Below are 25,454 nucleotides of genomic sequence, written 5' to 3' on the forward strand. Positions count from 1 at the left end.
ACTCAAACAAAACAAAAAAGTAAAGAAAGGAAAAAGAATACCTTTATAAATAAACTTCTAGCCAGGGATGGGTAGCAAACAATAGAAACGTTTAAATATAGAAAACAAATGAAAGAAAAGAAATTGCACATTAAACAATTGATTCATATCTCTGCCATAATAATAACAACAATACAGCTTCTGAAAATATCAAACAGGGTGTGATAACATCTCAAGTAAAAAGAAACCTTAAATTTAAAAAAATAAACCTTTAAAGTAGCTTATCTTTAAGATTTCTCTTAACGCCCCCGGGCTGTGTGCCAAAATAAAAAAATATCTCAAAACATTCAGTTGCTTAACAAAATTCCTTTGAAGTTTTCCTTTATTTTGTTAGCCCCCCGTTTTCCTTTTAAAGCTTTATTGTTTATTTATCTATTAGCGTTAAAGACAGCCTTAAAAGCTGCTTATCTTGGCATTTAACCTTTTTCTGTTGTTACCATTCCTCCCCTTTTAACGCTTTAATTTTGTCACAATTGAAAAATTTTTAAGAAAAATTAACCCTTTTGTATGAATAATACCTACCTACCATGACAACGTATGCGGCTGCTATTGTTTTACAATTTTTTTCCTTCTTTCATTTAATATGCATTTATTGTAATTAAGGTATTTCCTTTTTATAAATAAATCATTTTCAAAAACACTGGTTTTTTGTGTGATTGTTGAATTCAAACAGGCGTTAAAGATTTCGTTATCGTGGTGCTTTTACATTAAGTGCTTTTGAGGCAGAAAACAAAGTGCGTGTGAAATTTAAAAGGGAAGCAACACGCACTTATTAAAAATTTAAAACTTTTTTTTTATAATTTAAATATAATTTTAAAGCGAAATTTAATACAAATTTCATTCATTCTTTAAAAAAATGTACTAAATTTGGTACTTAATTATCGCTATTTTTTGCATAAAATTAACTAAAACGATTTTTTTTTATTTTCGTGAACTTAAAATCATTAAAATTCAGCAAAAGTACTTTTTTCCAAAATGTAACAATTCTGGTACTTTTTCCAAATTATGTATATTTCATACGAAAATTCTTTATTTTCATAGGAATAATATTTAATTTTATTAATTTGATTTAAAACATAAATTTTGTCCATTTAAATTGACATTTCCTTAAAAGGCACCAAATTTGGTATTGAAAAGCAATACCATTTTTTGTCTTTCCTGAACTATTCAAACAAACCTATTTTTTGTATTTTTTAACTTAAAAGCATTAAAATTCAGTAAAAGTACTTTTTTAAAATAAGTACCAATTTTGGTACTTTTTATAAATGTTGTATCTTTCTTACGAAAATTCCTTATTTTCATACCAATAATATTTTGAGTTATTAATTGGATTTAAAACATAAATTTCATCCATTTTAAGGACCTTTCCGTAAAAGGTACCAAATATGGTACTAAATAATATGTTTATTTTTTGCTCAAAATTAAGGCAATACCACGTTTTGTCTTTCCTGCACTTAAAATCATTAAAATTCAGCAAAAGTACTTTATTCCAAAATGTACATATTTTGGTACTTTTCCAAATTTTGTATTTTCTTGTAAATTGACATTTCCTTAAAAGGTACTGAATAATATGGTACTTTTTTCCATAAAGTTAAAGCCATACCATATTATTTGTACTTTTTAACATAAAATCATTAAAATTCAGCAAAAGTACCTTTTTTCCAAATTGTACCAATTTTGGTACTTTTTGTTCAAAATTCACGCAATACAATTTTTTGCTTTTCCTTAACTTAAAAGCATTAAAACTAACGAAAAGTACTTTTTTCATAAAAGTACCAATTTTGGTACTTTTTTAAAATTTTTGCTTATTTGCATAAAAAAGTCATTAATTTTATTTGAAAATTAAAATTAAACTCAATTTCTTATATTTAAAATGTTATTTTCTTAAGAAGTAACAAATTTAGTACTAATTGCGAAAAGGTACGTTTTCAAAAAGGTACCAATTTAGATTCTATTGCTAAATTTATGAACGGAATCGTTAACTTTAAAACTTTTTTGAATTCCTGGTATAAAAAAATTTCAAAATTCCCTAAAAGTACTTTTTGTCAAATGTACTAAATAAAGTACTTTTTTAATTTGGCATATTTTCATGGGATTTGTTATTATTTTAGTTTTTAAGCATAATTTCAAATTTCGACAAGTAGTACTTTAAAACATAAAAATAAATTTTTTAAAGGAAAATTTAGATTAACTTAAAAAGTACTAAAATGGTACTATTTTATTTGTGCAAAAAAACAAGTTTTTTATATTTGTTTATAACTTATAAACTTCAAATTTATATAAAAACAACAAAAGTACTATTTTTCGAAAAGTACTTTTAGATTCAAAAAAGTACCAATTTATATTTTATTGATAATTTTTTTTTTATAAAAAATCATATATAGCTAGAAAATGTTATTTAATTTTAAAGGAATATTTATATTAATCCAAAAATTACTAAAATGGTACTTTTTTATTTTTGTGAAAAATAAGCTTTTTATATTTATTTATAACTTCTATACTTAAAATCTATATAAAACAATAAAAGTACTATACATTTTTTCAAAAAATTACCATGCTATTGATAAATTTATAATTTTTAATAAAAAATTCATATATAGCTAGAAAAATTTATTTAATTTAAAGCTTAAAAATACTTTTTTAATATTAATCCAAAAAGTATTAAAATGGTAATATTTTATTTTTGTAAAAAACAAGCTTTTTATATTTATTAATAACTTCTATACTTAAAATCTATATAAATCTAAAAAAGTACTATTTTTCGAAAAGTACTTTTTAATTTGGTACTTTTTAAAAAAAGTACCAATTTAGGTTTTATTGATAAAATTATGTTCTTTAATGATAAAAGTCAAATATATCTAGAAAAAGTAATTTAATTAGCTGTGATTTTCATTTTATCAGATGTTCAATCATTAAAGCTCATTAAATTTTAAAGTTTTCGAGAAACTTAAAAGCTTTATTGATAAAAAATTGTATTTAAACTGATTTAATTGTAGAAAACTGACAGCTATTTATTCAAAGTCTTTAATTACTTATTATACTTAGAAATTTTAGTCTCTGAAATTTGAGCTTTTCCTGTGATTACTGCTTAAAAGCCTACCTTCTTTTTTAATGACTAAAGTTTTTTTTTATTCTACACACTTATTGATTTTCTTAGCACATTGTTATCATGCATTACTTTTTTGTTGTTGTTTATATTTTCTATAGAAATCTGTGGTAAATCTTTACCTTTTTGTGTCATAATCTTTACAAATCATTTGAAATACTGGAATCCTTTTTGTATTGTTTTCCTTTTTCTATACACTTTTTTTTTGTCCTGTCAATTAAAGCTCATTTTTTGTCTGTGTGTGTATATGAGTGTTTTGTTTGAAAACAAAAACTTTTTTTTTAAAGTTTTTTTCTTGTTTTTAATTTTTATAGAATTTTGAGCTCAGTTTTTGTTCATACAGTTACGCACTATGATGCCTCAGTTTGGTTGAATGAAAAAAAAGGATTTCAACAAAAAAAAAAATAAATAAATTTCAAAGAATTTTATAAAACAAAAGCTTTCAAGTATATAAATATATAAACACAGCTGTTGGTAATTTTTGATAATTAAAGGATTTTTTATTTTGTATGATTGTGTTTGTTAAGGAATAGAAATTAATTTAAAAAAAAGAAATGAAAAATAATCAAGCTTATTAAGTACATTTTAGAGCTAATGGTTATAAATAATTTAAAATGTAAATAATTGATAGCTTTTGTAGATGTTTCTGGAAAATTCTTTGATATTTGCTAAGTTTTCACAAAGAATAAAGTATTGATGTTTAAAAGAAAATTGCTGTAGATTTAAATTACTTTAATGTGAATTTTCTTGATTTTATTTTATTTTTAAATTTAATTTTGTGTGTATTTTTCTCTTATCTCCGTTTCAGTGCCAGCCGTGGGAAATTTCACAGACGAGCAAGAACAACGTGGCGCCCTGTTGCCACAGGATACCCGTGAATATCCTTTACAAAGTAATGAATATCATCATAATAATAAAAATGGTGGTAAAATGCCAACAACAAATGTTAATGGCGAACGCAACTATAATAATGGACCACAATGTAAGTTTCTTTTGTTTTTTTTTTTAATATTTGTTTTCAGTTTTATTTTGTTTGATTTTTTAAAGAGTTTTTTTATAAAATAATATAAAGACAGTTTAAATATTTTTAAAATTGAATTATTTGCTATAAAATTTTATTGTTAAAACTCAATATTTATGTTTTATTTTTTCCTTTTCTTGTCCCATTTCAGTAATCGCCCCCAAACCCATCGATCAAGAGCCCTCCGAAGAAAATTTCATTGGTGTTATTATCGTGGTTTTAACCACCATCATTATCCTATTGGTTGCCATCATATTATTCATAGTATCGCGAACAAAACGTGCTCGTGGCAGCAATGTTTTGGATGCATTCCAATATAGTTTTAATCCCAATACCTTGGGTGGCAACGTTGATAAACATCGACCAAATGGCACAGGAATTAAAGTAAGTACAAAACAACAATAATAATAGTACAAGTACTTCTATCTTTAAAACTAAATACAATTTTGAAATCACAAAAAATAGAATACTTATAATGATAAAAGTAATAAAAAACAGATTCCAGTCACAGTTGTGCTAAAAAAAAAAACAGGAAGAAGTTACAGATAGAAAACAAGCAGCTAAACAAATAATAACTAAAATGTAAACAAAATCATAAAAAACCAACTCTACTTAAAATATATACAAGTCATAAACTTCAGGATAATAATAAAGTAGCCTCAGGCCAGGAAAGGAAGCAGTAGAGAAAAAGACAACAGAGTTTTAGTTGAAAACCAAATTCAAACTCTATGTTAGAATTTAATAAAGTTTATTTGAATTTTTTTGGAAATAGTAAGGCCTAAATAAATGTATTTAAGCTAAACCAGGTGTTTTTTATATTTTGTGGTATAAATTTTGGCTGTAAATTTCTTTAAATGTAAAGCCTACATGCAAACAAATTAACATTTCAACACAAGTAGGATTTTAACCACCTCTGGTATAAATTTTCGGACAAGCAAAATTGACTTTCAATGTCTCTAGGCTTCAATTCGTATGGGCTTGCCTCAGTACTTTATCACCCGTTTTGGAAGTTTTAAAAATACCTCCAAAATCTGAGTAGAGAAATTTGAATTTTGTTTTATAAATTTTATATTTGATTTAAACTTTTCTACAATCAACAAGTAAGAGAGCTATGTTCGTATGTGCCGAATCTTAATACCCTTCAACAAATTATAATTTAAAATACAAAATTAAAAAAATTAATTTTTAAAGTTTAAAATTTTTTTTCCTAACTGTTTTTTTTTAATTAGGAAATTTTTTTTTTAATTTTTTAAAAATTAAAACATATTTTTTTTAATTTATTAGTAAAAAAAATGTATGGCAAACAAATTTTTTGTTAAAAAAAAAATTCGGGATAAAAAATATTTTTCCCGATTTTGACCCATTACAAACGGAATGACAAACAGATATATACCATTGCCACTCGTGGTGAAAGGTATAAAAATAAAATCGAATTTAAAAGCTATTTAGAACCAACTATGACAAAACTAATAAACATTTTTAAATGTTAACCACGCCCACTTTAAAAATTTAATTTTTCTGAAGTATTTTTCAACATTGGCGGCTCTGAATTTGAAAATTTATTTGAAATGGAAATAATTTTAATAATTTCTGTGAAAGCTGGATTTATTCCTAGTAAAATAAAATAGTTTCCTATATAAGTGGAAAGACAAATAGAAAAGTTCATTAACTATTTTAACAACGCCCACTTTAATATTTCTTTTATTTCCAAATTTGGCGCCACTAGATTGAAAAATTTGGTATTGCTAATCAAATGTCAAAATTGTGTAAATTTTTTGTAGCACAGAAATTAAAATTTTGGTGTATAACTTTTTTATTTTATAAAAGCTATAAGCAAAACATTATAATGAAAACGTATATAAATAAAACAAATACAACCACGCCCACATTAAAATTTTCAAATATTGGGCATGTCTCACATTTCCAAAATTAAATTTTTTAAGGTTTTGAGAAATTTGAGAATAATTTTTCTCAAATAATCTTTAAAATTCAATGAGAATATGTTTAAAACCAAATAAAAAATATACAATTTTTCAAAGATTGGATTCTGTTTTTTTAAATTGCTTCCGAAATTTCTGTGTTATGAATTTTCCTCTGCGAAAAGGCACAAAAAACTTTTAGCTTCCAAACCTATTTCTCTTTTCAATTTTGTTTAACTTACAACACATTTAGCTTATTACCAATTTTCATAATTAATAACTTAATTGTTTCTGTTTTTTGACTATTTTCCCTAACCCTTTTAACACTAATGACCACTTCGAGAATTGTTTTTCGTCTAACTCATTACTAGCAAAGTCTCACACAATCCATTAAAAATAATTATTTACTTAAAAAAAACCCTACCCTTTGCTTGTTATTCTTTTCCAAAATTGTTTACTTTTAATAATTAATTGTTTTATATTAAAACTAGTAATTTTTCTTAAAACTACGTTTCTTCTTTTGCAGGCCAGCGTTGATGATAATGATTCAATTGGTAAAAACAGTCTATACCATGAACCCTTTAATGTAAATATGTATACGAGTGGGGTAAATGGTTATGCGGCCGTTAATGATTTACAATGTAATATGACACCAGACTATACAGGTAAGTTTTCATAAATATAATAACAAAGAATAAAAAAACACAAACAGACAAAACTAACTCCCCTTTACAACGCAATTACCTTTAAAAGAACCAAGAATTTTAAAAACCATAAATTATTTTAATGAACAAAAATATATACAACTTTTAGGTGTTTTATGAAGAAACCTTAGAAATTTTATTAAAGCCAAAATTTTAGTAAATTTTAATAATATTAATAATATTTTAGGCTTACAACATTAAAACTTAAGTGATGACTAAACAAAAATATCTATTTGGTAGACAAATTCTAACACTTTGAGGACTGTAAGGAAAAAACATTACAGAGAGAACCAATAGTTTCAATTAACCCATTCCCAGCCATTGTACCTGCTTGAGTACAGAAAAAAGGCAATATTCAAATACTCATACATTTTTTAACAAGATAAATTTGACAACTTTTTTTGAGATTTTGCATTCAACACACTGTGCTTTTAAACATCACACATAAAAATTTTAAAAAAATAATACCCTTAAGGTATATTGTGTCCTGTTTTTATAACGCTATATCATTTTTTGGAATATTAGCAAGGTTAGTAACAATTGAGCTGCGGAGAGCAAATACAGTTTTACGAAAGCAAGAGTTTTTTATAATTTTGTGAAGTAGAGTGATTATGTGTACATTTTATAAAAATGCATAAGAAAAATTATTTTTTGGGAAAAAGTTGTGTGATTAGGAAAATCGGTGTACCCAATTGGGTACAATGGCTTGATATGTATTATTTTTTTTAAGATTTTTCTTACGCTAAAATAGAATTTCAGACCATCAAAACGTGAAGTTTTTAATGCAAATGTTTAAAAAACTAGATTTTTTGGAAAAATATGAGCACCACAATTTTGATAGCTATTATTTTATCAGATCCGGATTGTAATATGGATGAAGATGAAGGTGTTGCTGAGATCGCATGTACGAGGTGAATTATAAGTATTTTGTGACAGTGATAGCTACGATGATGTTCCACTTGAGATCTTCTGACAGAAAATAATGCCCTCAAGATCAAGCAAAACAAATTCTATTTGGATAATAGACCATCGCATGGTCAAATGTCTCAAACTATTTTTTTGGACAATGAGTTCAATATTATTTCATACTTGAATGGGAAAAGGTTATTAGTTTAACCATTTAGCAGACTTGCATTTATGCATCGCAAGCTAATAAGCACAATTTATCCTTCAACGCAGAAGATTGGAATGTATTCTTGAGTATTTTGCATTACAGTGAATTTCGCTCTAAACCAAAAGAAGATATGTATTGGATGCTCTGCGAAGATACTCGCACTCCAAAATTTACGAAATTATATCACGGAACAGATTCAATGAAATAAAATATTTTGTTAATTTGGCTGATAACACTAATTTGGATGCTACTCACAAGGTGAGACCCATATACAAATTACACTGGCTTCTGGTGTCGCAACTACTCCTGGAAACCAATTTCCTTAGAGGATAAAAAATCCCCTACGATTGGGTGAATGTCATAACAGAATAAGATGGTTGTCTGAACAATGCGATATTGCGTTGTGTTGAAAAAGTAATGTTTTAAAAATTTTCACACATTATAAAAATAGCATACACTTTACGCCATTGTACCCATTCAGGTACAGCCCCAAAAACACGTTTCCTAAAATTTTTTTAAAATTTTTTTTAATTTTCTATGTTCTTTGACCGTATTTTAGTTTAAATAAATAAATGAATTTAAAAATTTTTCATTTTAAATGGTCTTGGTTTTTAATGGGTTAAAGTAAATTAGGTACAAAAGTATTTTTTGTTAAAAAAAGTACAAAAGTTGTTTTTGTTAAAAAAAGTACTAAAGTTGTTTATTGTTAGAAAAATTTTAAAAGTACTTTTTGTTAAAAAAAGTACAAAAACTTTTTGTTAAAAAAAGTACAAAAGTACTTTTTGTTAAAAAAGTACAAAAGTACTTTTTGTTAAAAAGTACAAAAGTACTTTTTGTTAAAAAAGTACAAAAGTACTTTTTGTTAAAAAAGTACAAAAGTACTTTTTGTTAAAAAAGTACAAAAGTACTTTTTGTTAAAAAAGTACAAAAGTACTTTTTGTTAAAAAAGTACAAAAGTACTTTTTGTTAAAAAAGTTAAAAAAAGTTAAAAAAGTACAAAAGTACTTTTTGTTAAAAAAGTACAAAAGTACTTTTTGTTAAAAAAGTACAAAAGTACTTTTTGTTAAAAAAGTACAAAAGTACTTTTTGTCAAAAAAGTATAAAAGTACTTTTTGTTAAAAAAGTACAAAAGTACTTTTTGTTAAAAAAGTACTTTTGGTTAAAAAAGTACAAAAATACTTTTTGTTAAAAAAGTACAAAAGTAAAAGTTTTGTTAAAAAAGTACAAAATTATTTGTTGTTAAAAAATTTACAAAAGTACTTTTTGCTAGAAAAAGTACAAAAGTACTTTTTGCTAGAAAAAGTACAAAATATGGAACTCTAATTGGATGAACTATTTGTAGTTTGACTATTTGAAAGTATTTTTTCAATACATAAAAGTACTTATTGTTAAAAAGTACTTTTTTAAGAAGATAAATTTAATAATGCATATTAAACTTTTTCCAACAAACAAAACTTCAATAGAGATCCCATATTTTTTTTTTAAAAAAAGTACTTTATGAAACCAACTATTTGTTCTGAATTCTAAAACTGTTTTTAAAAAAGCACTTTTTTGGTACATTTTGAAGTAAAATTTTAAATTGTAATAAGTTTTTATTTGGTACTTTTTAGGCATTTTGATGTTAACAAATTTGGTAATATGAACAAAAAATTTTCTGAATTTTTTACGATTTTTCTTTAAAAGTTCTTATTTGGTACTTTTTATAATAATGAAATTTCTAATTTTTTAACGTAATTTTGTAATTATGTTTTTAATTTTAATGGAATTTTGAGTTTTTGATAAAAGTATTTTTTTGGTACTTTTTGTAAGACAACATTTCTTAGTTTTTTTAAAAGTTTTTGGTACATTGTGAAAGCAAAACAAGAAATTTTATGATTTTTGAATATTTAATAACATTTTCAAAAAGTACTTTTTTGGTACTTTTTTAAAATATAACACTTTATTATTAAAAATAGTACTTTTTAAAGTAAATTAGGTATTATGAACATTTTGCAATAAATTTCTTGAATTTTTTAGCATTTTAATAAATATTGCATAAAAAGTACTTTCATGGTACTTTCCATATTTTTTTTAAAAAGTACTTTTTGTCAAAAAATAACATAAAAAGTACTTTTTTAAAGAAATAAGTTGAAAAAGTACTTATTTAAAGAAATAAGTTAAAAATTACTTTTTTAAAGAAATAAGTTAAAAAGTACTTTTTTAAAGAAACGAATTAAAAAAGTACTTTTTTAAAGAAATAAGTTTAAAAAGTACTTTTTGTCAAGAAAGTTAAAAAACTACTTTTTGTCAAAACAAAAAGTACCAGACAACTATTAACATTTATTTTAAATCATAAATCACAAATAATATTAAATTCAATATAAAATACTTGATGAAAATTGCTATAATGCCATAAATTTACCCCAACAATTTAGTATCATTACCCCTTAAACATTTGAATACAGGCGACCCCATAGTGGGTTAATTATACCACACAAAACCAAATTTAATGGTTTCTATTACTAGTACACTAATATTTTTTTCGCAATAACGCATTATTTTTTGTGGGTTTATTAATATTTCATTATAATTTTTGTTTTCTTTCTGTCTCTTTTGCAGACGTCCCTGAAGGCGGTTATGCTGTGCCACATATGCAAGATTATATGCCCACAAAAATGTCCAATTCAACGCCGGGCGGTTATGTTAATGTGCGCCGCACACCACCGCCACCCTTGAGCAGTATATTCCCAAGGCCACCACAAGTGCCACCGCCGCCAATGGAAAAGTATTATGCCACCACAGCGATATTTAAGCCCATCAAGGGCCACAGTGGCAGCAATACCATGAGCAGTAAAGCCAGCAGTAATCTAAGTAATGAACATAATTACGATGATAATATGGGTACAATGAATTCACAATCAACGGCACCCATGATAAATAATCCCTACAATACATCCACAATGGGTGGTGGAAGTGTAGGTGGTGGTGGTGTTTGTGTAGGTGTTATGAATACATCAAATAATAGTGATAATATGCAATTTCAAAGGGCTAGAACCTATAATTTCCGTAGTTATCCAGACAATCTTTAGTTTGAAGCACAACTACAACAGCAGCAGCAGCAACAGCAGCAAACAACAACAACAACTACAACAATAAATAAATTACATATGCCAGCAAAATGTAAAGAACAACCCCTTATAAACAATCATTTTAGCCATAATTTAGCAACAACAACTGCAACAGCAACAACAAATAAAATAATTAGTAGCAATAATGTTGGTTTAACAAGAGATTTTAACAATCAACAACTACAACCATTTTATAATAATAAAATCAATAAAACCAAAAGACTTAGTGTTTTAAGCACTACCATGCCTAAACAATATACACTACAGCAGCAACAACACTATCAAGCTAATAACAAACAACTACAGCAACAACAACAGCCATATTATTTGACACAACAACATTGTCAACAAGCGGTAATATTAAGAAGATCTCCTAAGCCTCTTTATAGTTTAACTTTAAACAACAAATACGCTTTTGCCACAGCAGCAGCAACAACAACAGCAACTGCACCCAACCCACCACCACAACCACCCCCGGCAAACACAACAACATCGACAACAACAACAACACGAAATAGTTTATCCAGCAGGGATTTAAACATTTTCGAATTCTCTCATCTAAAAGACTGTGATCTTGATCATAATGATGATTATTATTTACCATCATCTATGGAAATTTTGGGCATACAAAAATCATTGCAACGCGATGATAATGATGTTGCAACCAATTTACATATTAATGCTATTAATAAAGACAATGTTGTTGTTAATGACCATGTTGATGATGATAATAATGAAGAGGACGACGATGTTATGGATGTGGCTGAAGATAGTGATGAAAATGAGCTTGTAGTTGATTTAGATAATAAACGAGTTAAACGGCTAAGTGCTAATTTGAATGATTTAGAGGTAACAAAAAATGCTACAAATAATTTATTAAAACAACAACATCAACAACATCAACAAACAAATAGGCTGTGGTATCATTGATGGAACCAATGGATTTGAGGTGAGTTTAAAAAAAATAAGCTGACAAAAAATTCAACTTGAAACCACGTTTAAAGTTCACTTCAAGTTCCGTTTCTAGTTCAGGTTCTAGTTCAGTTCTAGTTCAGTTCTAGTTCAGTTCAGTTCTAGTTCAGTTCTAGTTCAGTTCTAGTTCAGTTCTAGTTCAGTTCTAGTTCAGTTCAGTTCAGTTCAGTTCTAGTTCAGTTCAGTTCTAGTTCAGTTCTAGTTCAGTTCTAGTTCAGTTCTAGTTCAGTTCTAGTTCAGTTCTAGTTCAGTTCTAGTTCAGTTCTAGTTCAGTTCTAGTTCAGTTCTAGTTCAGTTCTAGTTCAGTTCTAGTTCAGTTCTAGTTCAGTTCTAGTTCAGTTCTAGTTCAGTTCTAGTTCAGTTCTAGTTCAGTTCTAGTTCAGTTCTAGTTCAGTTCTAGTTCAGTTCTAGTTCAGTTCTAGTTCAGTTCTAGTTCAGTTCTAGTTCAGTTCTAGTTCAGTTCTAGTTCAGTTCTAGTTCAGTTCTAGTTCAGTTCTAGTTCAGTTCTAGTTCAGTTCTAGTTCAGTTCTAGTTCAGTTCTAGTTCAGTTCTAGTTCAGTTCTAGTTCAGTTCTAGTTCAGTTCTAGTTCAGTTCTAGTTCAGTTCTAGTTCAGTTCTAGTTCAGTTCTAGTTCAGTTCTAGTTCAGTTCTAGTTCAGTTCTAGTTCAGTTCTAGTTCAGTTCTAGTTCAGTTCTAGTTCAGTTCTAGTTCAGTTCTAGTTCAGTTCTAGTTCAGTTCTAGTTCAGTTCTAGTTCAGTTCTAGTTCAGTTCTAGTTCAGTTCTAGTTCAGTTCTAGTTCAGTTCTAGTTCAGTTCTAGTTCAGTTCTAGTTCAGTTCTAGTTCAGTTCTAGTTCAGTTCTAGTTCAGTTCTAGTTCAGTTCTAGTTCAGTTCTAGTTCAGTTCTAGTTCAGTTCTAGTTCAGTTCTAGTTCAGTTCTAGTTCAGTTCTAGTTCAGTTCTAGTTCAGTTCTAGTTCAGTTCTAGTTCAGTTCTAGTTCAGTTCTAGTTCAGTTCTAGTTCAGTTCTAGTTCAGTTCTAGTTCAGTTCTAGTTCAGTTCTAGTTCAGTTCTAGTTCAGTTCTAGTTCAGTTCTAGTTCAGTTCTAGTTCAGTTCTAGTTCAGTTCTAGTTCAGTTCTAGTTCAGTTCTAGTTCAGTTCTAGTTCAGTTCTAGTTCAGTTCTAGTTCAGTTCTAGTTCAGTTCTAGTTCAGTTCTAGTTCAGTTCTAGTTCAGTTCTAGTTCAGTTCTAGTTCAGTTCTAGTTCAGTTCTAGTTCAGTTCTAGTTCAGTTCTAGTTCAGTTCTAGTTCAGTTCTAGTTCAGTTCTAGTTCAGTTCTAGTTCAGTTCTAGTTCAGTTCTAGTTCAGTTCTAGTTCAGTTCTAGTTCAGTTCTAGTTCAGTTCTAGTTCAGTTCTAGTTCAGTTCTAGTTCAGTTCTAGTTCAGTTCTAGTTCAGTTCTAGTTCAGTTCTAGTTCAGTTCTAGTTCAGTTCTAGTTCAGTTCTAGTTCAGTTCTAGTTCAGTTCTAGTTCAGTTCTAGTTCAGTTCTAGTTCAGTTCTAGTTCAGTTCTAGTTCAGTTCTAGTTCAGTTCTAGTTCAGTTCTAGTTCAGTTCTAGTTCAGTTCTAGTTCAGTTCTAGTTCAGTTCTAGTTCAGTTCTAGTTCAGTTCTAGTTCAGTTCTAGTTCAGTTCTAGTTCAGTTCTAGTTCAGTTCTAGTTCAGTTCTAGTTCAGTTCTAGTTCAGTTCTAGTTCAGTTCTAGTTCAGTTCTAGTTCAGTTCTAGTTCAGTTCTAGTTCAGTTCTAGTTCAGTTCTAGTTCAGTTCTAGTTCAGTTCTAGTTCAGTTCTAGTTCAGTTCTAGTTCAGTTCTAGTTCAGTTCTAGTTCAGTTCTAGTTCAGTTCTAGTTCAGTTCTAGTTCAGTTCTAGTTCAGTTCTAGTTCAGTTCTAGTTCAGTTCTAGTTCAGTTCTAGTTCAGTTCTAGTTCAGTTCTAGTTCAGTTCTAGTTCAGTTCTAGTTCAGTTCTAGTTCAGTTCTAGTTCAGTTCTAGTTCAGTTCTAGTTCAGTTCTAGTTCAGTTCTAGTTCAGTTCTAGTTCAGTTCTAGTTCAGTTCTAGTTCAGTTCTAGTTCAGTTCTAGTTCAGTTCTAGTTCAGTTCTAGTTCAGTTCTAGTTCAGTTCTAGTTCAGTTCTAGTTCAGTTCTAGTTCAGTTCTAGTTCAGTTCTAGTTCAGTTCTAGTTCAGTTCTAGTTCAGTTCTAGTTCAGTTCTAGTTCAGTTCTAGTTCAGTTCTAGTTCAGTTCTAGTTCAGTTCTAGTTCAGTTCTAGTTCAGTTCTAGTTCAGTTCTAGTTCAGTTCTAGTTCAGTTCTAGTTCAGTTCTAGTTCAGTTCTAGTTCAGTTCTAGTTCAGTTCTAGTTCAGTTCTAGTTCAGTTCTAGTTCAGTTCTAGTTCAGTTCTAGTTCAGTTCTAGTTCAGTTCTAGTTCAGTTCTAGTTCAGTTCTAGTTCAGTTCTAGTTCAGTTCTAGTTCAGTTCTAGTTCAGTTCTAGTTCAGTTCTAGTTCAGTTCTAGTTCAGTTCTAGTTCAGTTCTAGTTCAGTTCTAGTTCAGTTCTAGTTCAGTTCTAGTTCAGTTCTAGTTCAGTTCTAGTTCAGTTCTAGTTCAGTTCTAGTTCAGTTCTAGTTCAGTTCTAGTTCAGTTCTAGTTCAGTTCTAGTTCAGTTCTAGTTCAGTTCTAGTTCAGTTCTAGTTCAGTTCTAGTTCAGTTCTAGTTCAGTTCTAGTTCAGTTCTAGTTCAGTTCTAGTTCAGTTCTAGTTCAGTTCTAGTTCAGTTCTAGTTCAGTTCTAGTTCAGTTCTAGTTCAGTTCTAGTTCAGTTCTAGTTCAGTTCTAGTTCAGTTCTAGTTCAGTTCTAGTTCAGTTCTAGTTCAGTTCTAGTTCAGTTCTAGTTCAGTTCTAGTTCAGTTCTAGTTCAGTTCTAGTTCAGTTCTAGTTCAGTTCTAGTTCAGTTCTAGTTCAGTTCTAGTTCAGTTCTAGTTCAGTTCTAGTTCAGTTCTAGTTCAGTTCTAGTTCAGTTCTAGTTCAGTTCTAGTTCAGTTCTAGTTCAGTTCTAGTTCAGTTCTAGTTCAGTTCTAGTTCAGTTCTAGTTCAGTTCTAGTTCAGTTCTAGTTCAGTTCTAGTTCAGTTCTAGTTCAGTTCTAGTTCAGTTCTAGTTCAGTTCTAGTTCAGTTCTAGTTCAGTTCTAGTTCAGTTCTAGTTCAGTTCTAGTTCAGTTCTAGTTCAGTTCTAGTTCAGTTCTAGTTCAGTTCTAGTTCAGTTCTAGTTCAGTTCTAGTTCAGTTCTAGTTCAGTTCTAGTTCAGTTCTAGTTCAGTTCTAGTTCAGTTCTAGTTCAGTTCTAGTTCAGTTCTAGTTCAGTTCTAGTTCAGTTCTAGTTCAGTTCTAGTTCAGTTCTAGTTCAGTTCTAGTTCAGTTCTAGTTCAGTTCTAGTTCAGTTCTAGTTCAGTTCTAGTTCAGTTCTAGTTCAGTTCTAGTTCAGTTCTAGTTCAGTTCTAGTTCAGTTCTAGTTCAGTTCTAGTTCAGTTCTAGTTCAGTTCTAGTTCAGTTCTAGTTCAGTTCTAGTTCAGTTCTAGTTCAGTTCTAGTTCAGTTCTAGTTCAGTTCTAGTTCAGTTCTAGTTCAGTTCTAGTTCAGTTCTAGTTCAGTTCTAGTTCAGTTCTAGTTCAGTTCTAGTTCAGTTCTAGTTCAGTTCTAGTTCAGTTCTAGTTCAGTTCTAGTTCAGTTCTAGTTCAGTTCTAGTTCAGTTCTAGTTCAGTTCTAGTTCAGTTCTAGTTCAGTTCTAGTTCAGTTCTAGTTCAGTTCTAGTTCAGTTCTAGTTCAGTTCTAGTTCAGTTCTAGTTCAGTTCTAGTTCAGTTCTAGTTCAGTTCTAGTTCAGTTCTAGTTCAGTTCTAGTTCAGTTCTAGTTCAGTTCTAGTTCAGTTCTAGTTCAGTTCTAGTTCAGTTCTAGTTCAGTTCTAGTTCAGTTCTAGTTCAGTTCTAGTTCAGTTCTAGTTCAGTTCTAGTTCAGTTCTAGTTCAGTTCTAGTTCAGTTCTAGTTCAGTTCTAGTTCAGTTCTAGTTCAGTTCTAGTTCAGTTCTAGTTCAGTTCTAGTTCAGTTCTAGTTCAGTTCTAGTTCAGTTCTAGTTCAGTTCTAGTTCAGTTCTAGTTCAGTTCTAGTTCAGTTCTAGTTCAGTTCTAGTTCAGTTCTAGTTCAGTTCTAGTTCAGTTCTAGTTCAGTTCTAGTTCAGTTCTAGTTCAGTTCTAGTTCAGTTCTAGTTCAGTTCTAGTTCAGTTCTAGTTCAGTTCTAGTTCAGTTCTAGTTCAGTTCTAGTTCAGTTCTAGTTCAGTTCTAGTTCAGTTCTAGTTCAGTTCTAGTTCAGTTCTAGTTCAGTTCTAGTTCAGTTCTAGTTCAGTTCTAGTTCAGTTCTAGTTCAGTTCTAGTTCAGTTCTAGTTCAGTTCTAGTTCAGTTCTAGTTCAGTTCTAGTTCAGTTCTAGTTCAGTTCTAGTTCAGTTCTAGTTCAGTTCTAGTTCAGTTCTAGTTCAGTTCTAGTTCAGTTCTAGTTCAGTTCTAGTTCAGTTCTAGTTCAGTTCTAGTTCAGTTCTAGTTCAGTTCTAGTTCAGTTCTAGTTCAGTTCTAGTTCAGTTCTAGTTCAGTTCTAGTTCAGTTCTAGTTCAGTTCTAGTTCAGTTCCAGTTCAGTTCTAGTTCAGTTCCAGTTCAGTTCTAGACTTTTAATGCTTTGATACTATATTAATAAATTTTAATGATTTAGTTATTATTTATAATTTGTATTTAATTTGTCTTCTTTTATCTTTACTTTCAGCGCTTTAAACTCTGCAAAACCGGCAAGAAAAACAAATATTATCTACAAGGACTTGACAAAACCTTTGTTTTTTCTTTTCAACCCAACTTTACAAAGAAACGAAATAGAGCTTTTATTAGGTAACTCGCAAACAAAAGCTCTTACTTAAGACGAAAAATTAAATTCAACACGAACAAAAACTAAATAAAATAATGCAGAAGGATTATTAATGGTGGTAAATCATAAAATTATAAAACAAAAGGGAACCCACATTAAATTATAAGGAAAACTTAAAGTAACAAAACAAACAAACAAAAAAAACTAGAACACCGTATGCTTTACCTTAAAACAATGAAAACAAAATCTAAAAAAAAACACACGATAAAATTATAGGCTTCTTAAACTTGTTCATACACCCCCTGGAACCCCCTAAAAAACAACATTAGCTACTACACAGAGAGAAAACAAAACCAAATTTTTTTTTATGAAAAAAAAAGGAAAATTTTAAAGTAAAGTAGTGAAAATAAGCTAAAAAGGCACCTATAATTTTATAAAACGAAAACTTGTAGAACAAACAAAAAAGTACTATACAAAAAAAAACAGAAAATTTGCCAACGAAAAAAACACACAAACTAAAAAAAAAACAAAAAATTTAAGTTACAAACTAAAAAATTAACAAAGAAAAAAAAAATAATATTTATTAAAGCCAAGCACATCATTCTTCTTTAATTTTGTAAATATTAACAAGAAATTTAAGGAAAACTGGTAGTAAGACTATAAATTATATAAATAAAATAAAACATAGAAAAAAGTACTCAAGCAACTAAAACTTCATTTAAATAAGGAAAGAAAGAAAAACATACAAAACATTTTAAATAATTCATAATAGCAAATAGTAATGGAAAATTAATTTAATAAAAAATATTTACAGAATTCTTAAATTTACGGAAATATTTCTAGAAAATCTATGGCCCTACTAAAACTTGCAGCAGATTTTAAAAGGTTCCGTTTTTAATTCAAATTTCTTACAAAAGTAGGGTAAATTAAAAAAGTTCTGCTTTTTTCTTTAAGCAATTTTCCAGCATCATAATTAGAAAACTCAACAGCATTTAGAATACATCATTAACGAATTTAAGTAAATTTAATATAGAAAACTACAACATGTAAAATTAACGTATTCTTAAATATTAACAAGTTTATGTGATATAACAATTTGTATTATTAATATTTTGTTTGATCAGTTTTTTCTTTTGGTTTTCCCTCTTTAACAAAGTCTCTACTACCCCTTTTTCTTAAAATTGTGTACTACACTGTAACTAACTACTTGATCTATCGTAAAAACTACTTAAACTGTGCTCTATGTAAATTTCCCTGTAAAATCCTGTAATATAATATGAGAATTTTTTGTTTGTGTATATTTTCTCTGTAAAAAAAAAATCTAGAAAAAAAAACAATTAATTAAACTAAAAATTTAACTAAAGTTTAAAAAGAGTTTAACAAAACAAGGCAGTGAGTGGTATTGATGAGGTAAACAGACAGAGAGAGAGAAATATTCAACGGCACTTAAAATAAATTCAAAAGCAAACCAGTTTAATATTCTTAGGGATATTGATAATTGTGAATTAGTTTCTTAAAAGTTAAAGCAAAATAGTACTTTTTTAAAAATAGTACTTTTCCTAAAAATAATACTATTTGAAAATATATAGCTATTTTCTTAACAGTTTTTGGGAAATTAGTTTTTTTTTTAAAAATACTACTTTTCCGAAAATAGTACTATTTGAAAATACATAGTGCTTTTCCGAAAATAGGACTATTTCAATAAATAGTACCTTTCTAAAAATTTTAAAAATAATACATTTTTGAAAATAGCACTTTTCCGAAAATAGTACTATTTCAAAATACAAAGTAGTTTTTTTTAAATAGTACCCTTTGAAAACTTGTGAAATTTGAAAATAGTACTTTTCCGAAAATAGTACTATTTCAAAATACAAAGTACTTTTTTTAAATGGTACCCTTTGAAAACTTGTAAAATTTGAAAATAATGCATTTTTGAAAATACTACTTTTCCGAAAATAGTACTATTTGAAAATACATGGTGCTTTTCCGAAAATAACACTATTTCTCAAAATTTTAATAATAATACATTTTTGAAAATAGTACTTTTCCGAAAATAGTACTATTTCCAAATACAAAGTACTTTTTTTTAAATAGTACCCTTTGAAAACTTGTAAAATTTGAAAATAATGCAATTTTGAAAATAGTACTTTTCCGAAAATAGTACTATTTCAAAATACAAAGTACTTTTTTTAAATAGTACCTTTTGAAAATATGAGAAAATTTTATTAGTACCTTTTTAAAATTTGAGAAATTTGGAAAATAATATATTTTTGAAAATAGTACTTTTTCGAAAATAGTACTATTTGAAAATACATAGTGGTTTTCCGAAAATAGGACTTTTTCAATAAATTGTTCCTTTCTAAAAATTTAAAAATAATACGTTTTCGAAAATAGTACAATAATACATAGTAGTTTTCTTAAATTGTACGTTTTGAAAATAATAAATTTTTGAAAATGATACTTTTCTGAAAATTGAAAAATAATACATTTTTGAAAATAGTACTTTTCCGAAAATAGTACTATTTCAAAATAGTAGTTTTTCTAAATAGTATATTTTGAAAATTTGAGAAATTTGGAAAATAATATTTTTTTTCCGAAAATAGTACTATTTCAAAGTACTTAGTAGTTTTTTTAATAGTACATTTTGAAAAATTGAGAAATTTGGAAAATAATATATTTTTGATAATAGTAATATTTTCAAATAGTATCTTTTTGAAAATAATACATTTTTGAAAATAGTACCATTTAATAGTACTCAGTACTTTTCCGAAAATAGTAGTTTTTTAAATAGTACCTTTCGAAAATTTGAGAAATTTAGAAAATAAAGCTTTTTTCAAATAGTACTTTTTTCAAAAAGTACTTTTTTCAAATAATACTTTTTTCAAATAATACTTTTTTCAAATAGTACTTTTTTCAAATAGTATCTTTTTGAAAATAGATGAAATTTGGAAAATAATACATTATTGAAAATAGTACCATTTGAAAGTACATAGCACTTTTCCGAAAAGAATACTATTTCAAAATACATATTTTTTTTAAATAGTACATTTTTGAAAATAGCTAAAATTTATAAAATAGTACTTTTTTGAAAATAGTACTTTTCTGTAAAAATTTTACTTTTATTGGAAATTCTTCTTAACAAATAAGAATATTCATAAAGTTTTTTGTTTTAAAAATAATAATTTTATGGAAAACTCTTCATCCTAAAACAACATCTCACTTCAAAAACCTCTGCCTTGCTAAGAAAAACTCCTTTTCCAAACTCGTAACATTAACGGACCAAAAACACAACCCCCATTTAAAACAGAGTCGCCTGAATCTATTGAAAAAATAATAATGATTAAAAATTAATCCTTATAAGAAAATCTAACAAAAAAAATGTTTCAATCAATGATTTGTGATTAATTTTTTTTAATAACTTTTTTGTTTATTTAATTTTAATTTTTCCCCAAAATAAAAATATAAAATATTTTCTAAGTTTTTGCTTAAAATTAAATAATAACTGAAATAATAAATTGATACATATGAGAGAGTAAATGAAAAAAATTCTATAAAAAATTTAAAATAAATATGTTCCTTTTTAAGTTAAATGATAAAAAAAATAATAAAAATACAAAAAAAAAATATTGAAATAATAAGAAAAAAATTAAGTAAAAAAACACAAACAATAATAAAACATAAATTTTCAACAATAATAATTTTATAAATAAAAAAAAGTAGCAGGTAGTTTTTAAAGAATTTTTTTATGATTTGAAAGGTTGGAAAATTTCGTAGGAGGAAAAAAAGGAGTTTTATTGATTATATTTTATAGGACAATAACTTTTTAGGAAATATGTCCTTTTCAAATATCTCCTTAGTTTATGAAAACTGTGTTGAGAATTCATTGTAGAAAGAATATTTTGAAAAAAGTACTTCTAAGGAAATATTTTTATGAAGAAAGTAGTTTTTGGAAAAATTATTTTTAAAAAAGTACTATTTATGTTTTTTAAAATGGTTTTTAGAAGAATTATTAAATTTTAGAAAAATATACTTTTTCAAATAAACGTTGGAAAAAATTTTTCGAAAAAAGTTATTTTTTGCAAAACGTACTTTCTGGAACGAATAACTTTAAAAAAGTACTTTTTGGAAAACAAATTTATAAAAAAGGATTAAAATCACGTTTTGAAAATACATTTAAAAGAAGTACTTTTTTGAAAAAATGTGTTTGAAAAAAAGTACTTTTTCAAATAAAATGTATTAAAAATTCTTTGGAAAAAAATTATTGAAAGTACGAAATTCGTTAAAAAGTACCCTATGAAAATAAATTTGGAAAAAGTAATTTTTAAAAAAAATGTTTTTGAATAGTACTTTAAGAATATTTTTGAAAAACGTTTGAAAATTCGTCAAAAAGTACCTTTTGAAAATAAATTTGGAAAAGGTATTTAAAAAAAATGTTTTTGAAAAAAAGTACTTTAAGAATATTTTTTAAAAAAGTACTTTTTAGAAAAAAATGTTTTTGATAAAGTACTTTAAAAATTTTTTTCACAAAAGTACTTTTTCGAAAAAATGTATTTGAAAAAAGTACTTTTTGAAAAAAAAAATTTTAAAGTACGTTTTGAGTAATTGTCACAACATATTAGGCACCTTTTTTACTTTTTCGAAAAAATGTATTTGAAAAAAGTACTTTTTGAAAAAAAAAATTTTAAAGTACGTTTTGAGTAATTGTCACAACATATTAGGCACCTTTTTCTAAATTGTACTGAAATTTGTTTTCAAAATGTTACATGAGAGAAAGTACTTTTGGTATTTTTACAAAACGGTACTTTTAAAAAAGTTAAAAATAGTACTTTAAATAAGTATTTTTCATGTAACAAAACATTTAATTGTTTACTTTTTAAGGGATGGAATTTTTCGAAAAAGTACTTTTTACACTTTAAAAAAATGGTACTTTTAAAAAGTACTTTTCAATTGGCAAGTTTGATAAAGTAAATTAATTCAAAATCTTTTGAGTTTATTTGGAAAATAAGTACTTTTTTTAAAAATAGTGCTTTTTAGAAAAAGTACTTTTTGAATAAATCTACTTTTTATGGATTTTCTACTCTTAATGAATATTTCCAAGAAAGTACTTTTTTAAAGTATTTTAAAATGGTACTTTTTGATAAAAAATACCTATGATAAAGTAAAATAAACCAAAATCAGCTACATATATCTTTTAAATTTAGTTGGCAAAAAAGTACTTTTTTAAAATATTACTTTAATTTGTACTATTTCTAATAAATAGTACTTTTTGAATATATTTATACCCTACACCACCATAGTGGGGAGGGTATTATGCGTTTGTGCAGATGTTTGTAACGCCCAAAAATATTAGTCTAACACCCACCTTAAAGTATACCGATCGACTTAGAATCACTTTCTGAGTCGATTAAACGATGTCCGTCCGTCCGTCCGTCTGGTTGGCTGGCTGGCTGTCCATGTAAACCTTGTGCGCAGAGTACAGGTCGCAATTTTGAAGATATTTCGATAAAATTTGGTACATATTACTTCTTCGGCCCAAGGACGAAGCCTATTGAAACTGGCTGAAATCGGTTCATTATTTCAATTGGCCCCCATACAAATGTCCCCTCGAAATTGGACTTTATCGGTCATAAAAGTTTAATTTATCTATGTATCTACACAAATTTCGCTCCAAATAAGTTTTATATATACAAAATTCATGTCACCAAATTTTGTTACGATCGGTCCATAATTAGTCATAGCTCCCACATAGACCCGCTTCCGAAAATCATTTTAACGTGCATAAATCGCTTAAAAATTTTGGTATACACACAAAATTCAACATAGTTAACTTTAATATAGACATAAATAACACGACCTAATTTTATGGTGATCGGTCCATAATTGGTCATAGCTCCCATATAAGGCCCACTTCCGAAAATCACTCAAAAATATAAATTATTGATATTTTAAAAGAAAAATATTTTTACTCATTTACTTGGTGTAGGGAATTATATGGTCGGGCTTGACCGACCATACTTTCTTACTTGTTTTTTTTGATTTTCAACTTTCTTTCTTGATGCTTTCAAAAAGTACTTTTTCATAATAAGTACCTTGGATAATGGAAAATAAACCAAAACCAGATATTTCTTTTAAATGTAGTTGGCAAAAAAGTACTTTTTTACAAAAATTACTATTTGTTGTTTTTCTTAAAGTAATTTTTGAAGAAGTTTTTATAATCTTTAAGAAATATTTTCAAAAAAGTACTTTTTGAACTATTTTAGCTGGTTCTTCCAAAAAGTACGTTTGCATACAAATACATTTGAAAAAGTAAAATGAACCAAAATTGGATATATATTTTAAATTAAATTGGCAAACAAGTACTTTTTAAATAGTACATTTAAAAGAAGTACTATTTGTGAAATATTACTTTTCATGTAATAAAATAATTCATTTTCCTTAATCTGTACTCTTCAGTATACCATTGCAAAAAAGTGCTTTTTGCCATTTTTAAGAAAGTACCTAAATTTTCAGCTTTTATAGCACCAAAATATTCCTAATGTTGCGGTCTTTATTACGACTTGAATTCAAACTACTTTTTCCTTTTCCTACGAAATATTGTAAGCTTTTTTTTAAATAATTAAATGCATACAAACAAAAATTAAAACACTATATATCGTCTAAACAGCATTTATTAGCTTAAAACTAAATAAAACACGAAATGAACAAAAAAAAATCTTTTTTAAAAAACTAAGTTTACACACTTTTTCAAATTGTTATACTCATTTAGAAAGAAATTTATAAATTAAAACCAAAAAAAAAAACTTAGAAATCCTGTTAAAAAAAAACTTGCTACCTCTGCTTAAAAACCTAATTTTCTTAACAATAATTTAACACTATTTTTCTAAAACCAGCTTATTTTGCAAACAAAAAAACCTTAAAAAAAAAATTTCAATTTCAAAAAAAACCCTTAAACAAAACTGCGTGATCCTGTATGTATTTAAAATTTATAAAGGGATAGATAATAAAGAAAAGAAATGCTAAACTTTTTGAAACAAAATTATAGAATTTCTTTGCTTTATTTTAAATTCCAAACCTACTCACAAGACTTGTATATATACATATTAATTGCTAGATGATAATGAACAAATATATTTAGAAAAGAAAAACAAAACTTTACAATTAAATTATAAAAATAATTAGATATTTAAGAGAACATTTTGTAAAAAGTTAAATTAAAATGAAAAAAAAAACGCTAAATTAAGTCAAGACAACAACCACCCTGTGTACACTGTAAAAAATTTTATATATAAAACAAATTTAACAAGCAAAAATATAAAGTATTTTGGGTTTGTCTTACATTCATAAGTTGTATTATAATTTTCAAACCCCAATTTTTATTATTAAATTAAATAATTTTTGTATAAATGTTATATTTTAAAAATTGCAAAAACAAAAGTAATTAAATGAATATTTTATAATTATAATATTAATAACTTGTTTTAGACTAAATTAATTTTTAAACTAAATTATTTCGAATACCTTAACAAAACACATGAAATTATTTTTCCCCCTTATAAATTTAAACATTCATACTTAAACAATAACATCAAAAATACAATAGTATTAAATTATAAAATAATTGGTATATAAACAACAACAACTATATGTATTTAAAAACAAAAAAAATATATTTTAATTTTTTCCATTATTAACACAAAAATACAGTTTTAAATAAAATAATAATAAAAACAAAAATTAATAATAAAATTACCGAAGGAGATAAATAATATTTAAAGTAATTTACATGTAATTGCAAACAATCGTTTTAGCGCAAGTATATTATATTGACGATATAATTATTTATAACAAAGAAAAAACAAAAAAAAACTAAAACATAAAATCAGTATATTAAAATTAATAATAATTAAAAAATTATATTTAAGCAACAGAAAAACTAAATAAATAAAAATACAATTATTGCATTGTAAGTAATAAAACAACAACAACAGCAAATAAATGCATGTATAACAAACACGATAAAAAAACAACAACTGGATTTAAAAAAAAATAAAACCAACAAAAAAACACTAAATAAATTGTGAAAAAATAAATAAAAAAAATTATTAAAAATATAAAACTTTCAAGCATTTCTTATTCAAACAAAATATAATATTGATTATAGCAAAGGGATTAAACACAAGGTTGGCTACCGTTACCGCTAAGCTACCGTTAACGAAATAATACAAATAACCGTTTAACGTTTCGAATCGGTAACCAACCTTGATTGAACAATTTGTTTTCAATAAAAGCGAACCTTTTTGACACAAAGCTTAACATTGGTAGACCTTTGGATCCCACAATTTCCCCACCCAAAAAAATTCATCTGCCATGCATCAAGTCTAAACTGACAAATCGCTTTATTTTGATATTCTTGCGAAAACAGTAAAGCAGGTTGTTTTATTATACCCTTGATAATGAGTGGCAAGGGTATACATAAGTTTGTCATTTTTGATTTGCGACCCCACAAAGTATATATATTCTGGATCATTATAGACA

The 25,454-nt window shown here is 26.8% G+C and overlaps 1 protein-coding gene across 1 annotated transcript in view; it reads left to right on the forward strand.

Moving 5' to 3' along the window:
• The window catches only part of smal (smoke alarm), a 99,009-nt gene extending 80,653 nt beyond the window's left edge, over window positions 1–18,356 (forward strand). The window contains 5 exon segments of the mRNA XM_065501042.1: window positions 3,954–4,127; window positions 4,318–4,550; window positions 6,612–6,750; window positions 10,502–11,959; window positions 16,824–18,356. Coding sequence (XP_065357114.1) covers window positions 3,954–4,127; window positions 4,318–4,550; window positions 6,612–6,750; window positions 10,502–11,940 — 1,985 coding nt within the window. The 3' untranslated portion in view covers window positions 11,941–11,959; window positions 16,824–18,356.
• The last annotated feature ends 7,098 nt before the right edge of the window (window positions 18,357–25,454 follow it).

Source organism: Calliphora vicina, chromosome 2, assembly GCF_958450345.1.
Source record: "Calliphora vicina chromosome 2, idCalVici1.1, whole genome shotgun sequence".
NCBI classification, from domain to species: domain Eukaryota; kingdom Metazoa; phylum Arthropoda; class Insecta; order Diptera; family Calliphoridae; genus Calliphora; species Calliphora vicina.